The 17,917-nt window shown below is 34.9% G+C and overlaps 1 protein-coding gene across 7 annotated transcripts in view; it reads right to left on the minus strand.

The window, feature by feature from the left end:
* The window catches only part of PPFIA2 (PTPRF interacting protein alpha 2), a 389,170-nt gene that overhangs the window by 156,712 nt on the left and 214,541 nt on the right, over nucleotides 1–17,917 (minus strand). For 6 of the 7 annotated variants that reach the window (XM_082636667.1, XM_082636668.1, XM_082636666.1 and 3 more), the window contains one exon: nucleotides 17,428–17,502. The exons of the other annotated variant lie outside the window; for it this stretch is intronic. In XM_082636667.1, the coding sequence (XP_082492793.1) occupies nucleotides 17,428–17,502 (75 nt within the window). The remainder of the gene's footprint in view (nucleotides 1–17,427; nucleotides 17,503–17,917) is intronic. 7 annotated transcript variants of the gene reach the window in all.

The raw sequence follows: 17,917 nt of genomic DNA on the forward strand, positions 1-17,917 counted from the left end.
TGGAAAATATTCATTGAGGTAAACAAATGACACTGAGAAGTGCAACACCACATGTAAACAACTGCAGTAATTCAGTGTTGAGTGCTGAGAATGGTGGCAGGAATTTAGTTGAAAGTTTTGAATGTCATGGAAAAAGTACATTGCAATCTCCATCACCCTGGAAGATGCCATTGCTAATAACTTCCCTCCCTAAAGAAAAGAGCAGAATCCTACTTAAAAAATAGTTTAATTAAAAAAGAAGGCCATCCGATTGAGGTGGCTCTAATGCCAAAGCGACCTACAGAAGCAAACCAAAATCTAAGCCTGTAACGCCTCAAGATTACACAACCAAACGCTTAGGATAACCGATCACAAACAGCCAGTTAGGATTTAAGCTACAGCCAATCAAATAATTTCTCTTTGCTCCTGCACTATTTCTGAGGGTTTCCCCTGGCTCCTATGGTGGAGCACTCCTGACCACTTCTGGTTTGGCATTGCTCGATTTGATTTTTTTTTCAAATAAACTCTTACAAAGTTTTAATATGCCTCAGTTTATCTTTTAACACTTGTCTCACAATGAAAAAAGCAAATAGGACTTACTATAGGTATTGATCATGATAAAGTACTTCTTGACATAGAACAAAGGCTTACTTCTTCATGTTCCCCACGGTCACTACCACTAGGTCCCTTACTCTCTAAAGTCAGAAGTATCAAAATATGCTAATTTGCTTTGGGCTTCAGCTAAAGGCAGAGGGACAACTGACTACATACATCCCTTCTCCTCCAAATAAACAAAAAAGGAAAGCAAAATGAGGAGACCGAGTTATGCTGAGAAGAGGGTCACAGCAAACTGAATAGTCCAATGAGAACTTACGTTTATAGAGTAGCAGGTACGCTCTGTGACTAAAAGTCTGTCTTCAAAAGTCTCAATATTTACTCTTATGAATTATGCTGACATGAATAAAAGTTTCTTCTTTAGTTATTTCATGTATACAAAGTAGTATTAAATTCATCAAGCAAATACTGATTATTAAATTAATAAAGGTAGGTCTACATAATATTAATCACATCTCTGTCATCTGTTTATTCAACTGCAGTCCCTCTGCTGTCAGGAAATTTGGGATGTTTTAGAATGAACATTCATTCTGTTTTAGTAATCCAAAGGTGCTATATTTCCATCAACATATATTTGAATCCTTTAAAACATCACATTAAAATTCATCTCTGTGATCTGAGTACTAACCAGGCTTGGACCCTGCTTAGCTGCAGAGATCAGAAAAGATATCTGGTGCATTCTGGGGGTTGGGGGCAGGGGAGAATGGGGAGTTGTTGCTCAATGGATATAAAGTTTCAGTTATGCAAGATGAATCAGTTCTAGAGATCTGCTGTACAACATAGAGCCTATAGTTAACAATATGGTATTGTGCACTTTAACATATGTTAGGAGATGTTGAAATAACTTTCTAGGTCCGAGATGGACCCACATCAGCAAACCAGACCTTAGGTAACTTAGGTAACTCTGTGCTTGTAAATGCTCTTCATGACCAGAAAAGCAGCATATCCAGTCAGTCAACTCCAAACACCAAGCCAACTCTGGGCCTTTCCACCCCTAACAAGGTGAACAGTGCGGGCCCAGCCAATCAGATATTTTCTATTTTTCTCTTCCTTGTTCTTTATTCTCTATCTTATAAAAGCTTCTTGCCTTCCATCCCATTTTGCAGTTTTCTGAAAAGAGACTGTCCACTTCACAACGTGTTAAATAAAGCTGGTTTTTATCACCTAAATTGTTTTCTTTCAATAATTTTTTAATGGAGGATAGATCTCATCTAAGTGTTCTCATGACAAAAACAAAAACAAAAGCAAAACAAAACCAACAAAAGAACACAAGGACCTTTTTTGGAGGTGATATATATGTTTATTACTTTGACTGTGGTGATGGCATCGTGAGTGTATGCATATGTCCAAACTCATCAAAGTGTATACATTAAATAAGTACATTTTGTGTATATTAATTATACCTCAATAATGCTTAAAAAATCAAAATGGCCAACAAGCCTATGAAAAAAATAAAATAAATCTCTGTGGAGATGGACTATACTATTCTTTCAGCGCCATGAAATTTGACCTCCTCAGCCAGGCAGGGCTAATACTGTAAGTACACAGTTGAGGTATGTTGTTGTTGTTTTCCTCCAATCAGGGCAGAAGTGACAAAATTATAGGTTGTGTCCTGGAACAATTCCTTTTATCTGTGTTATGCTAAGGGAAAGAGTCTTAAGGGAAAGAAAAGCATTTCAAAGTGTTTGAAAGTACTTGAGAAAATGTAGAAGGCAGAAACAATATCCATTAGTCATCCTTGCTTATAAAAAAGCAAGCCAGGGCAATAAAAAGGCTTTATCCATTTAGTTCCTTCCTTAGAAATCACAAAAGCAGCATACTAAACCCATTATTCTGAACAATTCTTTTTAAAGTAATCCATTTGCTTGGGTTCTAAAGGTAATAATCTTGCATTATATTCATTTGCATGCATTTCAATTTTATTTTTATGTGATTCTTAAATGTGTACATATTATAAAATGCCAGAATGGGAAGGGTCCACAACTTATGTGGTCTTTACACCTTATTTTTATGGGTGAAGAAAATGAAGTTTACAGAGAATGAATGGTAAGCCTCTTCCCATCCCCAGTAAATTGTCACCTGGTCAGTCCCACTGTGGACACGCACTCCACCTTTCCAGATCTCAGTTCAATCATCTTATTAAAAAGGAGTTGAACAGTATCATGGCTAAAAAGATCAACGTCAACATCAATAACAGTAATATTTACTGAAAGATACTTCGTGCCAAGCAATTTTAAGCACTCTACATGTGTTACCTACAAATTGACACTTGCCATCGACACTTGCCATCTACCTCTACGAAGATTAAATTATGAACCACTGCAGCTGCGGACCTTCAACACCCCCTGAAAGGAGTTCAGGGTGGAGATCAGGAATGAGGCACTCTGTGCTCTGGGAGAAACTGGCAGAACAGGTCTTTAGATCGCTAGATATTTTCAGGAGAAGATTTTATGAGCCCAATTCTTGTACCTCCTCAAATTTAGAAAAGCACTAAAATCCTTCATGGTGACATCTGCTCCTCGTGACTAGCAGAAACCTTCATGAAACTAGCAGAAAACTTCTGTAAAAAATATGTACTTGATTGCAGGTACTCCCCCTTCACCAAAATCACATATATATTGATCTTCCCGCCTACCTCTTCGGAGCAGTTTCTTAGAGCTATCTGAAATGCTATCTCCTGGGCTACAGTCCTCATTTTGCCTCAAATAAAACCTAACTCACAACTCTCACCTTGTGCATTTTTTTTTCAGTCGACAGTGTATTAACTCATTTAACCCTTACAACAACCTGATGAGGTAAATTCTATTAGAGTTGAGGTAATTGACGCAACGAGGTTATAAGGAAATTGCCTGTAGTCACAGAGCTAGCAAAGAGCAGAACCATTTAGGGGGAAAGTAAATACCCAGGGGTGGCGGTTACAGCCCTGTCTGGAGTATGCTTACTCCTTTCCTTTCTTGTCATCAGCCAGGGCAGAATATATTCACAGCACCCAACTGAACAGTCTAGATAGGATGATGGTTTTGTACTTGCCACTCTCTCTCCACTTGCCCACACTAACTTCTAACTGCTTCTTACTATCCACTTCTCATAGAACATTTCATATTTTTGTCTCCTTCTTTCTATTGTGATACATTTCTCACTGTGTTGTGATCTGCAGTTTATGGATTCTATGTCCTATATTTATGTTATATTTACATCAAGATTCTTATTCACAGTTCAACATCATCGTGATGCTTCCTTAAAAGGCAGATTTCATTAAAATGGAATCTGCATTTTAATATTCTTCCAGGTGACCATTATACACCCTTCAGTTTGAGGACCGATGCATGTGAAGTCTTCAAGTACAGAGAAGTTTTTCTTGCTCTTGCTGGATCGCAGGTAGAGGCAGCAGCCCCGTGAAAGGCTGCTGAAGGCTGCAACAGGGTAAGCCTCTAGGACATGACCTCAGTGATCACGTAGTGCGGGGGTGGCTAACTACATCCTCCAGGCTGCCTAGTTTTGTCAGGCCCACAAGATAAAAAAGGTTTTCACATCTTGAATGGTTGAAAAAAAATCAAAAGAGGATAACACTTTGTGATACATAAAAGTTAAAAGAAATTCAATTTCCATTGTTCATAAATAGGTTTTTACTGGAACAGGGCCAAGCTCATTTATTTACATAATTGTCTGATTGCTTTTGCTCTATAATGGTAGAGTAGTTGTGGTAAAGAGCTTCTAGCCCACAGAGCCTAAAGTATTTAGTAGCTGGCCCTTTAAAGAAGTCTGCTGATCCCTGGTATATTGGCCCACGTCCATCTTTTTCTTTATAAACTGTTCAAATGGACTCAGTGAAAGTCAGAATTATAACTCTACTTCCTGATTTTTAGACTTATTCTCTCTATTCACTTTCATACATTATTTCCAATTTCACTTAAATAAGTAGAAACATAGAATAAATTATCCCTGAAATGCAATTACCTGATGAAGTGGATATGTTTTTTTCACGTGCTCTTTGCTAAACTCATGTCTAAATAAGAATGTTTTAGATGTCATTGGTTAATATTACAAAAGTAAGAACTGAGAAAACATAGAAAAAAACTAAAAATAAGTGTGGACTATATTTGCAGTGCTTTCTATCCATAGCTCTGTGTAACTTGTTTTATAGAATTTTTCTCTACCTAAAATTAATTTTAAATCAAAAATTTCTAACATAAGCTCTTTGAGGGCAGGGAGTTACTTCTTACTTGGTTACTGGTATGTCCTCAAGACCCAAAAAGTACTTGGTACATGTCCAGTAGATTTTACAGAGTACTGATTAAGATCATGAACTATGAAGTAGAATTCTGGTTCTACCACCTTCTGACAGAATGAACTTAAGTTATTTACCTTCTCTATGCCTTTTTCCTTTTCCATAAAATGATACTATTTGTAAAAGTCACATAGCTTTTAAATGGCAGACTAAGTCAAACCTATGTCTGTTTGCTTCAAAGCCCATGAGTTTTCTCTACTATAGTTCTCAACTATAGGCTCAAATCAGAATCAAACTATATAATTTGTTTAAGTGCAGATAGCCAGGACTCATGCTAACAATGAATCAGAATTTCTGGATACATTTGTATTTTTCAGATGCTCTACAGGTGTACAGTACAGCCAGGATGGAGAACTAGTGCACTAGGGTGGACAAGCTTTCTAGTTCTCCTCTTTACGAGAGGCTTCTGTGTATCAGAAAGAATAATTTTTTAAAAGGATATCAGTAGATTTCTCTTTTTCTAATACTGAAATATTAACTTATTTTCCTTCCCTGTTCTTTTGTTCTTGGTGCAACAGAAACATCAGTGAGAGTGCAAATCCTTCTAATTCCTTGGATAGAAAATAGCTATACCTCTGCAAATCAGTGGGAAATAATCAGTACCTTGGGAAGAGTTTTTAAAAGTAGGGATCTGAAGAAATGAATAGACTCAACAAAAGAGCAGTTGCTCAATTATTTACTAGCTGTGTATTTCAGGTGATTTACTTCAGGCTTTAAAACCATGTTTTCTGCATCTTTAAAATAGTGACAGTACATTCTGCCTTATAAGGTGATGAGACGTTAGCAGGATCTCAATAAACTCTCTCTGTTAATAACATCAAATATCTCATAATGTGGGGATCCATAAACCTGAAGGTGAAGAGAGGTAAATGACTAAAACTGCCTGGAAGCCTGTGAAAACACAGCACTTAAGTGCTTGACCCGGCCCAGTGCCCCAAAACAGTAGGTGCCCCAAAAATATTTCTCACACTATAACTGTGTTGCAATTTTCTCTTAAGAAAACTATATTTTTCCTTCTCCCACTCCCTTCCACACGTCTCTCCCTCTCTCTCTCGCTCTCTCTTCCTTTCTCACTTTCTCTCTTGTTAATTGATTTTTTAAAACTTCCTCAACACATATTCTGATTCCACCTAAAGGTTTTGTTCCTCCTTATCTCCCAATTACAGTGTTTTCTGAGTGGAAAATAACATATTGGCTTTATCAGCATGTTATTAAGTAGGAGATATTATTAACACTAAGTGTTCATTAAAAAATCTTCAGTTAGGATAGCCAGTTAAGATGATCTCTAGCTGTGCAGTAAAGAGTTTGGCTTTGCCTGAAGAGAGGTCAGGCCTTTGCCTTCAGCTTTTGGAGGTAATCTGAGTCATACCTGATATGAATGTTTTCGTTTAGGGTGAGGTCTAATTATGGTGGATCTTAGGATGGGGCTGGTCACACTTAATAGTCTTAAATTGGGACTGGTAATGTCAGAAAGACCAACCATATGATTTAGGAGTCTTTGTGTCTCAGATCAACCACATGGACAATCAAACAATCAATTATGCTTATGTAATGAATAAATAAAACTCAGTAAAAACCCTGGACAGTCAAAGCTTGAGTGAACTTCCCAGGTTGGAGAATTATCTCACATCAATTCAAGGAAGGTAATGCATCCTGTGGACAATGGAAATTTAGCATTTGGAACCCTCCCAGACTCCGCCCTGTGTGTTTCTTTCCTTGGCTAATCTTGATCTGTATCATTGCCCTGTAATAAGCCATAACTGTAAATGTAATAGTTTTCAGTGAGTTCTGTCTTTCTTGTGAATTATCAAAACTAAGAATGGATCTGGGAGCCCCATGAACTTGCAGTTGGTGTCAGAAGTGAGGCCAGTCTTGCGAATGACTGCCCCGGAGCTTCACAGTTTGGCTAAATGCTGGTAATGGTGTTATGGACTGAATGTTTATGCCCCCCTCCGCCAAATTCATATCTTAAATCATAACCCCCAATGTGATAGTTGTAGGAGGTGGGGTCTCTGGGAGATGACTAGGTCATGAGGGTGGAGTCCACATTTAGTGGGTTTTAGTGCCCTTATAAAAGAGACCCCAGAGGTCTCCCTCATTCATTCTGCCATGTGAGGACACAGTAAGAAGGCACCATCGATGAACCAGGAAGCAAGTTCTTATCAGACACCAAATTTGCCAGTTCCTTGGTCTTTGACTACCCAGCCTCCAGAACTGTGAGGGATAAATATTGGTTGTTTAAGTCACCCAGTCTATAATAGTTTGTTTTAGCAGCCCAAAAGACTAAGACAAATAAATAGTATATGGTAAATACAAGCTGATCTAATTTGTGATGTTTTCTGCTATCAACTTTTTAAAAAGTAAAATCATGAGCAGTCAAGTTACTAATTACACACACACTCACATACACAAAACAGATTAAAGCAATTTGTGCATCCTTTTTGTCCATACATTTCCTTTTAGCATCCCCAAAGCTCACCTATTTGGAACTTCCAAATTTCTCAACATTTGAGATCCATTGTTCTTCCCTGCCAAAATGAAATGGGAACAGAGAAGTGCTGCCAAAATCCTCTGATACTGTTTAGTAGAACTTGAGGTCTCACATTTTCTACACTGAAAGTACAGGGACTAATACAATGTTATCATGCTGTTTATTTCAGGTCTTCAGGCAGCGTCACCCTGAAGTCTACACCAAGGGAAAACATTTAGATGCAAAGTTTAAAATCCAGTAGTTGAATTTATCCAAATAACTGCAAATAGAATCTAGATGTTTTAATGTATCTTTTCTGTAGAGTTAAATGTTTAATTTCAACCCAATATATGGCAGTTGAAATGCAGGTTAGTTTAACTAATTGATTTAATGTGTGTCATTAATTAATGCCTATCTTATCTTTCTATCAATATAGTGAAGCTATGATCCTTGAAGTAATCCACAGAAATACAACAAATATAAAGATGTCATGATGAATTTAAATAACTGGTAAAAGGTAAACTGTTGATTTGGAAACACAGTTTTCATATGTAAAGAAAGTTTGTTATTAAGAGAAAGGCCAGGCAGCCTTGTGCCTACTGTTAAACACTCAAATTTGGAGTCTGATATCCTGGACTTGGATTGCTACTGACTAGTGATAACATGCAAAACAATTCACCTAGTTCTTTGAACCCTCAGTTTCAAAATGCTAGTAGTAATTACAGTTCTCTCAGATGTTCATTGTGATGATTAACTGAAAAGTGTGTGTGTGTGTGTGTGTGTGTGTGTTGGGGGATATGTATAGTGCTTAGCATAGTGCCAGGCACACAATAGTCTCCCTCAAGTTTGTAGATGCTATTATTTTTACTAGCTGCACAAAGGAGTGAATTGCAAAGTCATTTATAAAGTGCATGTGCTACAGAATCATCCTATGAACAGTAAGGTTTTTGTTCCTTTAATAAAAGGAGATTTTGTTCCGAGTATAAAATAAAGTACTGTTATTTTATCAGCACATTCGAATTGTCAACAGAAGACAGTTTTCATCTACTTAACTAATAACTACCTGATATTCACCTTTTGAATGTAATAATAGAAATACAACTTTAGTACTTCAAGTTTACAAGGCGCTTCCTTGTATATTATTTTATCTAAACATCATGACTTCTTTGAAAGATAGGCTAGTCCAAAATTTATTAATATTCCATTTCACAGATGAAAAAGCTGAGGTGCAGAGAGGTTAAATAAATTGCCAGGGATTATAGAATCAGTAAGTGATAGATATGGGAGTCAACTCAAACTGAAATCTTTTGACTTGAATTTAATATTCTTTTTTATTTTTACTTTGTACCTTGTATCTCACTAAATTTCAGTACTCCACTTACATTTTTTAAAAGATAAGTAATCTCTCAAATATTTAGCTTTAAAATTAATAAGACTACTCTAATAAACACATGTGTAAAATAATCAATTGTGATGCTTATGTTCAAAGTATTAATATCAAGCATGATCTTGCTATTAATAGAAAGAGAAAAAAACAGTTCATGATCTCCATGTGCAAAGATAAAGCAACCAAGTCTGCCATCACAAGAAAAACAAACCTTATACTTTCGTCAAAGAAAAGATTCTAACCAAAACAGGAGAGTTTGAAAAGACTTACGAATAGACTTCAAAAGTCTCATAAACAACAGGAGACAATTTTAAACTATATTTAAAACAATTGCTCCATAGAGGTCTTGGAAATAGTAAAAACTGTGGAAGTAGCAAACAGCAATTTCTTTAGCTCTCTTTTCACTGTTGGGTTTTAACATACATTGTCATAAGATGTCTTTATTTCTTTCAATTTGGGAAAGATTCTTTGTACTGGAACAGTACAATTATCAACAGCAAAGAAGACATTTTTCTATTGATGATAATAATTTGGGTGATTTAGAGTTTCTACACTTATCTTTATAATGCAGTATCATTGTAAAGAAACATCTAGAGGTATAATGAGGAACCTTAGGCCTTTGTAAATAACTATGGATTTGACAATGTTGAAACTTCGAGTTTATCAATATAAAGCAAAAAAGGACATCATTTAACTATGACTAAACTCTTCCATTAAACAAAATCAATTAAGAACTATACAGTTTTCTAACCCAAAATGATACATCTCCAACAGGAAGAGTAGGTTCCCAATAAGTGGCTTTATTGGAGACTTGTAACATTTTGGAGACTCGTAACTGGTAACTTTATTGGAGACTCGTAACATTTTGGCTTTATTGGAGACTCTAAAGAATTTTTCATTGTCTTCAAGGGATGTAAGTTTGGAGCTGCAAGGATGCCCTTACCTTATGCAAACACTGTTGTCATTTAAAAAAATACTATTTTTTGTTAAATTGAGCCATGGTGACTTGCTTCAATGTTAATAAAGCACAAAACTTATATTTGACTTTCTGTTAGAATGTTAATTCACAGTTGGTCATGGAATTTACTAATAATGAAAACAGTTTCATACAGTTACTAATGATGAAACTAAATTAATCAGCTGAATTAGGATGTGTGGTGTACATAAACATGCAGGAAATTAGAAAGCCGTTGTAAGATTAATCATTTTTTAAAGGCAGTGAGAGACATAAAGTATTAAATCTGCTTTTATCTCATAGAACAGGAAAGAAACAGAATTAAGAGAACCAAAAAATGAGTAACTGGCAAAGGGTCTATCAATATAAATAATTATCAATTTTAGGGTTCTGAAATAATTTAACTTAAGAATTTTTTCAGTGGTGTCTTTTTCTACATCTGGAATTTTCCACTGACAGATATGGCAGTTTTAATTTGAAGAAAAAAATTACTTGGTCATTTCACTAATTCTGCAAATAAGTGATCCTATAAATTTACGTGAGTATTGCTATCAGCTCCCCCAAGGCAAAATTTTCTAATAATTACTGCTCAACAACTTTTCCACTTTCCACATGTTTTCCTAGATCATCTTTATCAAATATCTTTCTAACTATTTAAATATAGAGTTGCTCAAGGATTTCAGAAGCTTCCTGATCTTTACCCCTGTCAAGTCTAGGGAAACATTTTACCTCTGGACCAAAGTCATCTGAGACAATGTTAGTTTCATATTTGTATCTCCTCCTTTCAAATTATGATGAATAACAGAACTTCATAGATTAGATAAGGAAATACCATGGTGAATCCATGTTGCTTCAGTTCATAAGTTCTGTGGAAACTGGCTTTATTTAATTTGTCAGGGTAATGTAATGAGAACTTCCTCTGGGTCTACCATCCACCTTAAAATGTCCTTGCTTAGTCTTATTGACTCTTTGCCATATTCTACATTATCGTATTCTCAGTCTCTTTAAACTCATTAAAGTAACTCTGTTTCCACTTCACTTAGCAGATAACCCATTTCCTTGGGAAGACTCTCTGATAAAATTGCTATGTCTTCTTTCCTCTCCAAATCAAAATCTTCATTCATCTCTCTACTACACATTCTGTTCTCCTTCCTGCATTTCTCAGAGGAAGGAGTTCCACTACTTGCCACTGATCTCCAAACCACGCTTATCCTCTTCCCTGTTGTCCATCAATAATCCTTTCTCCTTTGTCTCTTCTTCCTTTGCATTGGCTGTAAGCATTTTCAACAGGCCGTCTCTCAATATTGCCTAATTATTTAGCTTCTAGCCTCCTCTCTCCTTCATTGCCAAACTTCTCAAATGAGTATTCCTCACTGTCTCGCATTTTTAACCTTCTAATTGACTCAAATTCTTTTCATCACAGCTATTCTCCTTCCATTATAGTTTACTAAAACTGTCTTTGCAAACATTTTCAGTGACCTAATTGTAAATCTTATCACCTCATATTAGACATACTCCTACATGCCTTCATGAGACATTTAATACTGTCAACCACATCCAATCCCTACACTTAAAACTCTCTCTCTCTCTCCCTCTCTCTCTCCCTCTTTCTATCATTTCTTTGCTTCAAGGACTCTTGACTCACTTGAGTCTCACATAACATCTCTCGTTGCTCCTTCCCTGCCTTTTATTTGTTTTTGGAGGTAGGTTCCACCTTTGCCTGTATGTGTTTACCTTTTCCATATTTCCATTCATTTCCATGGATTCAACAGAGTACTGGTTCTTAACTCAACTCAAAAGACTGCTGTGATGATTAAATGCATAATGTATTTAAAACAATGGCCGTATTCCGTGGTCCTATAAACCCCCAAAATGTGAATCTGCTGCCTCTAGCTCCCCTCACCATTTGACCCAATATTCTTCTGAATATGAATGATACCTGGTTTGCCCATAAAGTTCTTTAATTTTTCCTTAGGAAATTAGACTTCAAGAATAAGGCTGGTTGTAGATGAGGTAACATGAAATGCTAATTTCCTTAAGAAAATTCAAATTGAAAGTTGGTAAATTCAGTGGTTGGAATAAAAAAAAACAAAGAATGAAAGCAACATAAAAATATAGTTTAGTCTACAACTAAATGTGCCAGTTCTTTTTATATATAATACAATCATGCAGAAAAGCTTTTAAAATAAGTACAGCTGTGCATTCACTGAAAATTAGTCTGTCAATTGAATATTTACTGTAGCTTCTGAATAATCCATTTTGTCTGGTTTAATTAAATAATTCAAAAAGCATATGGGCTTCTGTTAAAGGAGAACACATTGTTAGAATGTAATCTATTTATTCCTCTGCATTTCCTTTTATTGTACATTTTTTGTAGTTTTCTGATTTTAAGCAGTAACAAAAATATTCTGCAAGAAATAAAGGCTTGATTGTATTTTCTCTGTCTAAATAATCTGGACTCACTTTTTTAGGACAATGGCCTGGAAAATGTATTCAGTGTTAACAATACAATCTGCCCTTGCAGGGCTATTCAAAGAGGCATAAAATGACAGCAAATTTTCATTACGTATATATATTTATTTAAAATATTGTTTTGATTCTTTCATTTATATCTATATTTCCCATTACTAAAAGAACATAAGAAATGCCAGATTGTTCAAGTTCACGTTCTCTGTGCAAGTTCTGTATTTTGCAACACTAGCCCTTTCTTTCAAGAAACAGTAGTGATTTTTACAAATCTGAACTATAAACACAGTACCTTGATTAGGATATATATTTTTTCATCTTTAATTTTTATACACTGGTCTGCAAACTTAAAAATCTGGTTATATTTCTTCCCTTTTAAAAACCCTTTGCTGACTCATCATTGTCTACAGGATGAAGCCCAGGCTCTAGGCATCCCTAACTCAGATTTGCCTTTCTCTGCAGCCTCGTCCCCATCTCTACTACTTCCTGCTTCCCTTTTCTTCCTCCAACTCCATCTGACAAGCTCTTTGTAGTCACCCTTCAAATTCTAGGTAAATTTTTTCCTCTAGGAAGATATAAAAATTTTTTCCAGCTTTATTGAGATATAATTGACAAATAACATGTATAAGTTTAAGGTATACGATGTGAATATTTGATATATGTATATATTATGAAATGATTACCACTATAAGGTTAACTAACATACCTATTTATTACCTCACATAGTTACCATTTGTTTTTTTTAATTTAATTTTTTATACAGCAGGTTATTAGTTATCTATTTTGTACATATTAGTGTATATATGTCAATTTCAATCTCCCAATTCATCCCCATCCCCATGGTTACTATTTGTGTGTGTGTGTGGTGAGAAGATTTATGACCTACTGTCTTAGTAAATTTCAAGTATACTATACAGTGTTGTTAACTATAGTGCCCATACTGTACATTGGATTCCCTAATTTTATTCATTTTATAACAGAAAGCTTATATTCTTTGACAAACATCTCCCTATTTCCCCCACACTCCAGCCTCTGGCAACCAATCTACTCTGTTTCTTTGTGTTCTACATTTTTAGAATCTGTATATAAATAAGATCATACAGTATTTGTCTTTCTTTGTCTAACTTATTTCACTTAGTCTAATGCCCTCAAAGTTCATCCTCATCCATGTTGTTGCAAATTGCAGGAATTTTCTAGGAAGATTTTTGTAACACCATCTGCTTTTCCTCATTCATGCCCATACAATTAATTACTCTCCTTTGTAATACTACTAAAGCTTGTACTTTCATTTTCACTTTAGTCTTATTGTATTGTAATTACTTTTAATTGTGATAAAAGGTATATAATATAAAATTTACTATTTTAACCATTTTAAGTGTACAGCTAAGTGGCAGTAAGTACGTTCACATTGTTATGCAACCACCACTGCCATTCAACTTCAGCAATTTTCACATCTTCCCAAACTGAAATTCTGGATCCTTTAAATAATAACTCCTTATTATAGTTACTTTTTACCATGTTTATCTTCCATAACAGACTTGAGAGAATTGTTGCTTTATTAATCTCTTAGTTTATCAATATATTTATACTCAGTACTTAATGCAATGACTGGCAAACAGAAGATGCTCAATAAATGTCTGTTGAATTGATGTATCATTATCAAACTCACATAGCAGGTGACTATGTCAGCTACCCATATCAGATTGTCAACCTTCCAGCTCTACTCCACCCAACCCCACAGTTTATAAAAAGAAAAAAAAAAGAACATACTTTCAGTGGATTTCACTTTAACAAAACCAAAACCAAAACCAAAAAACAAAACACTACAAAACAAAACCAAAACTACACCTTCAGAGCTCTCTCATTTCATAAAGTATAAATTCCAAACTCTGAGCATGGCATTCAGGGTTCTCTAGGATCAGCATCCTATCAACTCTTTACACTCCTCTTCTACATCTTTTCATACCCTAATTCTTACCAATACACAATATCATCCATTATCCCTAAAACAGGCAATTTTAGGCTTCCTTAATCATACTGTTTGCTCAGCTTGAAATGTTTCTCCACAGTTTTTAAGCCAAATCATTGTTTTCCTTCAAGGGTGAAGCCGTCTTTGATACTTTGGTTTAGAATGAATACCCTTCTCTCTGCTCTTTTGCACTTTGTTTGGGTCTCTATTTTATATTAATTTAGCTCTGTACTAAATTACATCTTACTTATATGTTTATATGTTTGTCTCCATCACTGGAGTGCAAATTATATAAACATTTGCATAATGCTTTATTAATTATTTTATTTTTTTCTATTTGTTCCTGTCAGGGACTCACAGAATTTTCTGCACATAGTAGTTGCTCAATAATTATATTTTGAAATAACAACTTAATTTAATAATATGATCAATGTATTGCTGTTTATTGAGCACGCCTAAGGTTGTTCAAACTATCTATTAAGGGGATAGCCAAGGAATAATGTGAAAACACACCAGGTAGAATGAACTCTATACAATGCAATCTGACAAATATATATTGATCACAAGGTTTATATCACTGTACTGAGTGAAATAAGCACAAATGAGCAAGACATAGCCCTCTTTCTCAGGGAACTAGCAACCTAGGCTTAGACAGGTATATAATTAACTCTAATACTTGTTGAACAGTCATAACAAATGCTGAAGCAATGAGATTAAGCAATTTAAACTAAGAAGCAATGACTGTTGGCAAGAAATCATAAAAGATTTCATTAAAAAGGTGATGTCTGAACTTGAGTTTAAATGGGAAAGTATGAGTTCAGTGGGTGAATTGGGGTTGTGGAGACATTCCAAGAGAGACATTAGCATAAGTAAGATTTAGTCAGGAAGAATGTTGGCTGCTTTCAAAAACAGTGACTACTATAACTTAACAAGAACTTAGAATGACTCAGAGCAGTAGGGGTAATAGGAATTAAGGGTGATTTTTAGGTTAGGACAACTGAAGAGATGCTCAATAGTATATTACAGGTCTAGTAGTAGATACCATTATATTATTAACATAATAAATATGTAAATTATATTATTATGTTAGTAGTATATTAATATGGCATATGTTACATTATATTACATGTCAGAAAATATTATGAAAAATAATCAATATGATTGGAGCTTTGCTTAGCTGTTTTAAACCTGAAGAATTATATAGCAGAAGACATACTGTAATATCCCAGTTGAGAATAATGAAGATCTGAACTACGGTAGTTTTAATGTACATAGAAAAAGCTAAGAGTAAATGGATGTAGGGTAGACTGTGGACATAGTTAAATGTATGGATTGGAATCACCTGAATACATAGACCTAAGATAAATTCAAAGATAACCACATTTTCAAGTAGGAGAGAACAGTGGTACATTAAGAGAAATAACCTCTCTGGGCTCACCTGTAAAACAATAGTAGTACCTAACTTCCAGTATCATTTTGCTGATATATGTGCACTTAGACTACAGCCTAGAGATTTAAAGCACTTGGTAAATATTAGCTATCGTTATTATTAATTTACCAATAGAATAATCTAATATGGAAAATGGCATCTGACTCTAAAATATCTTTATTATTTCATTTCTTTATAAGCAAAATGAAACTTTATTTAAAAAAATCAAACACTACAGAAATATATAGTACATATTTGCAAACACCAAAGACAACTAATAATAACAGTTTGGTACTTATATCCAAAATTTATTTTTCCTAGTCCTATAATAATGTGTTATTATTACTTGTAATTGTGCAAAATTGGGAGCATTCTCTGCAACTTCTTCCTTTTTGTATAGTAGAACATTTTGGATCTTTTCAGAACAGAACATATAGTTTATCTCATATTCTTTTTAAGAAGACTATTTCACTGCATTAATGTACCATAGAGAATCTAAGGGGACACAAGGAAAAATTAAGTGGAGACCCAGGTCCATTAGCACATATGGTGCCTTTGTGTAAACTAGAAAAATTGGTCCCTATAAGTGGTTACAGTCCCTTTAGTGCATGTCTTCATTATCAAACCCTAAGCTGGTTTTTAATCCTTGATTAACCACTGCTGAACATGTGTGTCAGAGAACAATTTATACAAACATCAGCAAAGCAAAGTCCTGTGGAGATGCCAAACCAATGTTTACAATCTTTTGTGGAGCTCAGAAAAGAGCATGGACTTTGAGCTATAGATTTGGTTTCTTTTTCACCAGAGTCATCATTGAAGCCTTGGATGGATGAGAAATGGATGAAGTCTCCATGGGAGAGATTATATAAAGAAAAGTGTTAAAGGGTGATAACTCCAAAACCATCTGTGAGAATGGGAAATTCATTTTTGAAGTTTAAATTGTTGAACCTAGGACAAACAAAAGCCTACAGAAGCTCATTTAATTGGCCTAGCTTATTTTAAAAAACTAGGGAGTTTGTACCAGACAAGATTTTTAGCATGGTTGAAAATGTGTATTTGTTTATGTGTGAAATGTAAATGTAAATATTACTTTGTTAAGAATCTCTTGGTAAGACTTATAATTAATGACACTGGCCTCCCATTTCCTTAATTATTTAAAAGTAGGAAGTTATTACTAAATAACTTTGCATAAATTTGCATTCCTGGAATAAACTTCTGAAAAAGGTAGCCTTGTAAATTATCTGAGAGAGGGAGAGACAGAGAGAGAGAGATGGGGCTATTTTAGTGCCCTATATACATTTAATTTGAGATCTATTTATCTATCACCTATTGACCTATCTATATCTTATCTAATGACCCAAGTTCATTTGTAGACAAATAACCAAAGAAGTAAAATCTTCTAAGGAAAAAACAACTCTTTAAATCCCATGGATGATTATAAAATACTTTCTTACAGTCATGAATGAGAGCAAAAGAGTGGATTCAATGATGCCACTAAACATGGGCACAATGTTTCATTTGTAACATTCTCTAAATTTAACAGATATTTGATATGTTTTCCAGTTTTGGATCTGTGTTTTACTTCTCAGAAGGCCCGGCATCCTGCCTGCAGTCTTTCTAAATCCCCACCTCACTAGCTCTCATATCACTAGCTCATGATAATTCTCCTTTCATCTCTTAGTGACAGATCTGAATCACCAGAAATCAGAAAGCATGACTCTGGCAACTAGTTTTAACAGGTCTTGTTCAGTGGCATATACCAAATGTAATTTATTTTTTGTGACGGTTTTAATAAAAGTGACGTGAAACACAAGGGATATAAGGTTAGCGATATTGCACCTCAAAAGAGGAGAAAGTTTGGTATGTTACCTCCTGATTAGCAGCAGCTAGTTCTTCTTCCAGTGCAGAGACTCTTTCTAAAGAAACCCTCAGTCGCTCCCTTACCTAGAAGAAAAACCAAAATATGTGCAGTAATGTACATCCCATACATATTAAACTGTGCTGAATCCATTAACATTATCAGAGACAGTCACATTTGAAAAAGTATTAAAGTATATATAGCCTGAAGTGCTCAGGAATACTATGACTACATTGTCACCTCATAGTATGACTGTATTAAGGGATTTTCTTGTAAGCAGGCCCTTCTAGTGTTTCGTGACAGAGTTTACAATGGGGTTGAAGATCAACCCCTCTTGTTCTGAATTCTGATTCATAGTAAGTGGAGGCAAAGTTCAAAAGTTTATTATGAATTCATCTGAAAAACAGTCAATGATTAAGCATAAGATATAGGCAAAAGACTTTCTACTTCTTTAAAATAATAACTGTTTTCCTTTGACATTTAGTACAAAATAATTTGTCT

The sequence above is a fragment of the Mesoplodon mirus genome (genome assembly GCF_964341445.2).
Source record: "Mesoplodon mirus genome assembly, chromosome: 11".
In the NCBI taxonomy this organism is placed as follows: domain Eukaryota; kingdom Metazoa; phylum Chordata; class Mammalia; order Artiodactyla; family Ziphiidae; genus Mesoplodon; species Mesoplodon mirus.